General features: G+C 41.0%; 1 protein-coding gene across 1 annotated transcript in view; it reads left to right on the forward strand.

Annotated features, from left to right (window-relative positions):
- Positions 1–6,552, forward strand: part of tti1 (TELO2 interacting protein 1) — a 22,207-nt gene extending 15,655 nt beyond the window's left edge. Inside the window, exons 13-14 of the mRNA XM_007577920.2 lie at positions 4,808–4,895; positions 6,099–6,552. Of these exons, the coding sequence (XP_007577982.1) occupies positions 4,808–4,895; positions 6,099–6,357 (347 nt within the window). The 3' untranslated portion in view covers positions 6,358–6,552. The remainder of the gene's footprint in view (positions 1–4,807; positions 4,896–6,098) is intronic.
- The last annotated feature ends 881 nt before the right edge of the window (positions 6,553–7,433 follow it).

Raw genomic sequence — 7,433 nt, forward strand, 5'->3', positions numbered from 1 at the left:
GCTGTGTGATTGGTCCACGCGCTGCCGGCTTTAACCCTTGTGTCCAGAAATGGGGTCCAACCGACCCCACACACGTAAAACATGTATCATTTTCCACAGTCCTCTACGTTTGCCTCAGTCCTCGCACGCACAAAGGTTAAATGCTTGTCTAAAAACATAGACAAGCATCGCTTAGCCTGGCGGTGGGGCTAGTAAAGCATCGCGGGCTGCCAGGCTTACAATACACTGGAGGAAACCCTGGGTGTGGTGGAAACCCAGACTGCCTACAGGTCAGCTGCCTTGTTGGGTCTGGTGCTTCTTGTCTTCCTGTTGACAGCAACCCAGGGATTTTCAACTGGGTCAAGGTCAGGAGAGTTTGGTAGTTTGCTGGCCAATCAAGAACATCAACACCATGGTCATTGGACCAGCTTGTGGTATCTTTGGCAGTGTGGACAATCATTTCCAGTCTTAGCTGATTAAGTTTGACATTCTGAAATATTACACATTTTCTGAAACACTGAACTTTAGATTTCTATAAGCTGTAAGCCACAATCATCACAATTCAAAGAAATGAGTTGCATAAAACATTTTCAGTCACAATCATCCAGAACTTCTTCATATAAATCCCTGGAAAGTTTGTGGTTGTGACTTTGTGCAATGTGGAAATGTTTAAAGGGACGGGCTATTTTTAAAGGCTCTGCAGATTTTCGACTGTTTAGAGAGAATGGAGGTTTGAAGCTGAGTGTGGATTTTCTGGCCTGCTCTGCTTTGCAGCGGAGAGGTGAAAAGGGTGATGGTGATATTAGGAGTGTCGCACCCTCTGTCTGAAACCCATCACTGACAGATGGGGAGTTAGCAGTCTGTGACACAGCGCGTCACAGACTGTCAGCGGTGTCTGGTCAGCCGGTATTAGATTTAACAGTGATGAGGTCTGCAGTGGAAATCAAATTTGTTTTATTTAAATTGTAGATTTTTCCCTCTGATTTTTGTTCTGAACAAATGAAGTGTTTTCTAATATAGCCTCATTTTTTTCCCTTTTGCCTCATAACATTGTCTCATGAGCCTTTTCTGAACTGTATTCCACTGATCCCAAAATATCCTCTGCCATTCAGCTTCTTTGAATCTCATATTTCTCCTACAATCAATAAGATGGTTCATCAACATGGAAAATATGCACCACCTTGCCCTGTCTTTGTTCTGATAGGCTGCTGTTTGAAGCCCATGCTAGCTATCGGGTCCTGTTTAGCTTTGAAACAGGACTCATTCAGTTTGGAGATGAAACATCCCAACAGCAGTGAAGCAGAGCTGGTTGTCGAAGGCAATATTTGCTTTCATTTCAAATTTTACAGGTTTTGATATGGTTAACACGTCCGCAAACAAAATGTGTCACTTTGACCATGCGGGCCACTGCTTTGGCCTGTGTGTTAACTGTTTTGAAAATGTGGTGTTGGCAGCTGCATGAAAGCAATCAAAACAGAAATATGGAGAAAACAGAGAAGTAAGGACAGAAAAACAAACATTGAAAATGTTCACTGGAAGGAAAACATTATATGGATGTAAACCGTTAAACTGAAATTGTTAAATGGACGGATGGATGGATGAACTCATATTTATTGACATACAGGCTTCATCTATATTAATCCATTAAGTGGGTCCACCAGTTGCCCCAAATTCTGACCCAGAAATCCAATATGGTTGCCTCAGGTGTAAAATGTAATGCTACTTGACAGACATCTTGTATCCACATAAACCAGTCATACACAGTGTTAAATATCACTAATAGTTGATGAACATTGTTACTGTATTGCAGAAACTACCTACCTTTACCTTTATTGTAGGGTTAAAGGTCAAGTTGATTTGTATTACAACACATTTCAGCCACAAGGCAGCTCAAAGTGTTTTACACCAAAAAACATACAGTTACTAATTATGAAACAAGCAATAAGCATTACATTTTGTCAAATACCATCATCAAAATCATCAAGCAAATACACTAATGAAATATATTGATCAATGTTCCACTTACTGTTAATCAAAGGCCTTTCTAACCAGCTGGGTTTGTAGAACTCAGTGTTTCAGCTGTGTTTCAGTTTTCTGGAAGTTTGTTCCAGATTTGTGGTGCATAGAAACTGAATGCTGCTTCTCCATGTTTGGTTCTGGTTCTGGTTCTGATTCAGAGCAGAAGTCCTAATTGGTCTGAAAGATTAATACAACAGCAGCAGATCTTTAATGTATTATGTTTCTAAGCTGTTCAACTTAGAAACATAAGCGAATGTCTGACGAATGTCAGACGAATGCTCTGACATTCGTCCTTTAATCCTGGAAAGCTGTTCAGGTGTTAGAAGACTGACTTTGTAACAGTCTTTATATGTCTCTGAATATTTAAGTCTGATTGCTACTCCTTGATTTGGGCCTGACTGATCACTAGTTTTAGTTGTAGCTAGTGACTCTGATCACTGAGAACATCAATTAGTAAATGTAGTGGGGTTCCCAGAACCTCGGTTCATTTCAATCTGGAAAGACTCGGACGGACAAAAGAAAGAACGGTTAAAAGATTTTATGACAGGAATGAATAACAGTTCTTTGGCACTTGGGCCCCAGCAGATGATTTGAGCTGTGATTGTAGAAGAATATAATTATACTAAAAGGCATGTTGTTGGTTGATTCACATTAAGATATGTTTTGACTGAAAAGAAATGTACTGGGTCAATCTGACCTAGAAGTCAGAAAGGAACTCAGAATGGAGAGATGTGGAATAAGCAATCACCAAAGAGAGAAAGGTTAAGTTGTTGTGCAAGAAAATTCTGGCAAACGTCCTTTCCTGCTTACGTGCGAAGAAGTCGGCCAGGACTGGGAAAGAATCTTTGTTTGGACAGATAAAGAACTAACAATTGACTAATAGTTCTTCTGATGGAGCAGATTTAACTTCCAGGAGGTCGACCCCTAATTCTCGGAACTTCCAACACACATCCAGTGTAAGACGGAGCCAGAAGTGCTACGCAAGCGAGGTCCAGTAATGCCATTGGTCAAAGATTCCCAATACACAACAGTAGAGCTGGAACTGTATAAAAACTTGATGTCAGAAATAAAAGACAAGACATTTTGGATTCTGAGACGATGAAAATGAGCCGATGAAAATGTAATGTGTGAATCCGCAGATGTGCATTAAATGTCTTCCTGTTTGTCTATGAGCCGGAGAGAATGGAGTTTGTGTATCGCTTCTTTATTTATATATTTCATGAATTTAGCACCTTTTAATTCCTCCATATGATTTGCTGTGAACTCGGATGAAGATCCCGGAAGCTGATTAGGGATGCTCTCCCCCAGGGGCCCGACACTGGTGGAGGAGGTCGGGAACGGGTGACGTCCTGAAGAGCCGAAGGATGCGGGTGGAGAAGGGGAGGTGGTGGGTTGAACACAGCTGGAAAGCGGCTGACGGCTTGGGTGTGGATCCTCATACGCAGAGCTTGATTGATAATTGGACGTGCCGAATGAGGTCCAGCGCTTAAGTAGGAGGTGAGCATGACGCAGCGATGGGCGGAACAAAAAGGTTCTTGAACTTGTTTAAGCTCAAGTTCAAGTTTAAGTTTAAGCGCTTGAACTTGCGCTTAAACTTCATTTCATCAAGTTAAATAAAAGGCGGTATGCTCCAGAGCCTTACGATGGAAACTCAGCCTCTAGCTCTTACACACCCATTGGAGAGCGTTGTAAACCTCATTTAACTGGAACCATGTAAACATCTGTCTTATCAGCCTGAGGATAGAAAGGGCCATGCTTCTCCTGCTTGGCTTTCCTGCCTAGAACTTAATTTTGTTCCCCTGTTCTGTCAGAAGGGAAGAGATTTGGTGTCAAAGATGAAGAGAATGTGAAAGAGCAGAAGAGAAACAGTCAACGGCTGCAGCCTCACTCGTGTGAATACCGATTTGGCTGCCGCTCACCTCTGGGACACTCGCAGCAAGCCAATTACCAAGCCTTAGTCACAGCGAGGGAAAGACAGAACCACTGATTGACTGAAGCCAATGATACATTCCAACCCGGCTCAACTTTCAGCTGCATTTCCTCACCATCTAACAGCAGCCAGCCTTTTTTAGTGCTGCTCACCCTCTGCTCCTTGATTCAATGGAAGACTACAGGCTGAGTGCAAAAGGGAGAGAAGAAAGGGGATAAAAGCAGTTGCTAAATAATCCCATTTAACTCTGAAATGTGCGCTGCTGCTTTTATTCTTGACTCACATCGAGTAGGCATGTGCCAGCCAAGTGTGGGCTGAATTGGTAAGCAGAGTAAGCAGAGAAGGAGACAGACATGTTTTGAAATGAGGCTTGAAAGGCAGCCCAGTTTGCAGCTTAGGGAATTGGTAAATGTCTTCTGGGAAGGATGGAAAAGGAAAGAGAGAGATAGAGGGATAAATGGAGGGGGAAAGAGTGGAGAGAAAGACAAGTGGAGAGAGAGAGAACAGAAGCTGGCCACATTATGACAAATACGGTGGAATGACAGATAAGGGATTGGAGGCAGGTGTATCTGACTGTAAAGAAGAAGAAATGAAGATGGAGAAAGAGGAGAAACAGACACTTGTCCTTAAATGTGGAAGGGTGGATGTGTGAAATCCAGCCTGAGGGAGATTTTCCGTCCGCCACCTCAGTGGTTTTTCGTGAGCAAAGGTAAAGTCCAGACTGGAGCTACGTTTTTATCCTCCTGCCATGTTTCACCAACACTCTGGGAACGGAGCGGTTTGATCAGAGCTTTGGAAAACCTTTACAGGCGTCGTGATTGGGATGTTCTGTTTGGTGTTCCCATGTTGGTATAAATGGTGTCTGTGTTTGGTTTGCAGGCGAGGCGGACCTTGATGTCGTCTCTGAAGCCTGTCTGCCCTACCTGAGCTGCAGACAGCCAATCAGGCTGCAGGAGGCCTGTCTGAGGTGAGACCTGAGTGGAGGAGGGAAGTGGAGGAAGTCATTCCTGAGGAAAATATGTCAAAATAAAAGTACCAAATAAAACAATACTTTCAAAGTTAAAATCTGATGACTTAATGCTGTTTATAATAAAGGTCATACATTTTCTTGGAAGTTCACCTGGAAACTACGGTTTAAAAACTGCTAGCTGCGCTAACCATGCTAATTTCTGACATAAGATGCTAAAGACACGTCAGAGTGTCGGCCCTAAAGCTCTGATCAGTGCTTCACTACTACTTTTATTAAATACAAGCCTGTTGCAATAAATCAATTAATTACAAGATAAATTAAAACAAGTTCAATAATTTCCATTTGCATGATTTATAGTATTTCTCTTTTCTTTCTTTCTACCAAAACTGGATGATAGAAATCTTCAGTCTGGTGTTTTGGTCTCAACCACATCATTTTCTGAAGGACAATTTCATTTACAGAAACTTCATACTTCATTTTATTTGTTGTTTCTGTTGTTTTGTTTATTTATTTTGGACATTTAGGATGTCTTCCAGTTCCAGTGTTAAATGTTTGCTAGAATTTAAAGTTTAAGGATCTGCATGGATGTGTTCTTCAAACATTTTGCCATTACCACTAAAATACTTAAAAACTGTCTGTAAGCAACAACATCATCGTCTATGAGATTTCTGGGACAATTTACCATCCAGCAAAATCTGTTATTGTGACCAGCCTACATAAGTATCTTGATGAAACTGAAATAGCTGAGCTGTTTTCAGTCAATTAAATTAAATCTACACCATTATTTTAGTTAAATTAAAACCTTTATTTTGTCTCTGTGAGATCTCCACCAGATTTTATTGATGTTAAATGGTAGTTTTTCTTATTCGTGCATTTATTTATGTTTTGAAACTCTCATGTTCGCCGAAATGCAACACATATTAAAATATTTATTTTCTTTTAACTTTTATTTCATGAACATGAAACAAAAATAAATCATTTTTAGTCGTTACTGTCTTTTTCTACAGTTCTATAAAAAACTGAGGAGATACGAAGCATTTTGTGACCTAACTGATCCCATCAGTAACGCCATCATAAGACTTACAGTCTTATGATGTTAAACAGTGGTTATGAAACAACTGTTTGTCTCATGTGAGCTGCAGAATCAATTTAATGTGGTGGCGCCACATTAAACAGAACGGCTCTATCTCTCCTTCACAGTGTTTTCCGTCACTTAATCCAGCTGGATCCGGACAGCTTCTGGTTTACGCTGAACCAGATCCACTGCCCTTCGTCCTTCATGTCACCCCCCCACCCTGACCTCCGACCCCTGCAGCTGGGCCTGACGGGCCGGCCCAGAGACGAGTATTCAGACAACGTGCTGAAACTGCTGAGGGAGGAGTTCGCCTCCGACTCAGACCACAAACATTCAACGAACTGGGGAAAAAAAGAACCTGATATGTTTTTATATGCGAGTTAAATAAAAACACCATAGCTTCTACGCTAACCTCCAAACCAGGAACAAAGCTGGCCGCTCTTTCCACTCCCTGAGAGGTCTGATCTTTCATCTGTCTGACAGACGGAAATAAAATGTTTGTTTTCACATCATTTCTTTATTGCTGAAAGAACTGACTGAATCGTCCTGCTTGTTTTGAATAAATTAACAATTCAACCACATACAATTGAAGCTGTGGGTCTGTTTCTTGGTTTAGAGATTTATATTTCAGATATGCATCTTATTATAAATAAAGTTCTATATTTACCTCAATTTAACATGTCAAATCTATCAGGATTATTTTGTATTTTCTACATATCCAAGTCAATAAGGAAAATACATTTGCTTATACTGAGTCTGATTTCTCTTAAATTTGATAAATCTGTGCTTGTGTTTTAGGAGTTTTTCAGTAAGTCAGAATATCATGAAAAAGTTAACTCATATTTGGAATTAATTTTTTTTTAAATGCCTTAATTTTGATTAATGAAAAAAAAAAAACTAAATCCACTTTCACCAAAAATGTGCATTTCATAAGACGTGTCTAAAAAAAGCTTTTTTTAATATAGAAGTATTAACTTATGGCCAGCAGATATATGTGACTGTTGAAGATGTTGGCTGTTCTCAGTGCTGTACTGAAATCATTTCCAGCTGCTGGTTTTTGGTACAAAAGGCATTTTTCCTTCAGCTGAACACAGAGAACGGCTGAGCTCTGTCCTGTTCAGGACAGCATTGTGTAACGTGAACATCATGACGCTGAAATCCAACATGGGTCAAAGAGTCATGTGTAAATGAAGAAAACAGGAAGTCACCTCTGTTATCACAGCCCCTCAGTCAGGTGAGCCCTGAAAGCTGCCTTCCTCCCACCTCTGTAATCAATGTACATGTGCAGCGTCCGATGCATGCGTGTGTGTGTGTGTGTGTGTGTGTTGGGGACAAGATGGTCACATGTTTTGTATTTAGCTGGCCCCGGCTTTAATGCTAGTGAGCGCGGCAAGGCGCCTCTTTATCTCCTCCTGTGCTGTTGCTATTTATCCTGCTGCCATTGCTGACAGTAGCACCAT

The sequence above is a fragment of the Poecilia formosa genome, unplaced genomic scaffold (genome assembly GCF_000485575.1).
Source record: "Poecilia formosa unplaced genomic scaffold, Poecilia_formosa-5.1.2 Scaffold460, whole genome shotgun sequence".
NCBI lineage: Eukaryota > Metazoa > Chordata > Actinopteri > Cyprinodontiformes > Poeciliidae > Poecilia > Poecilia formosa.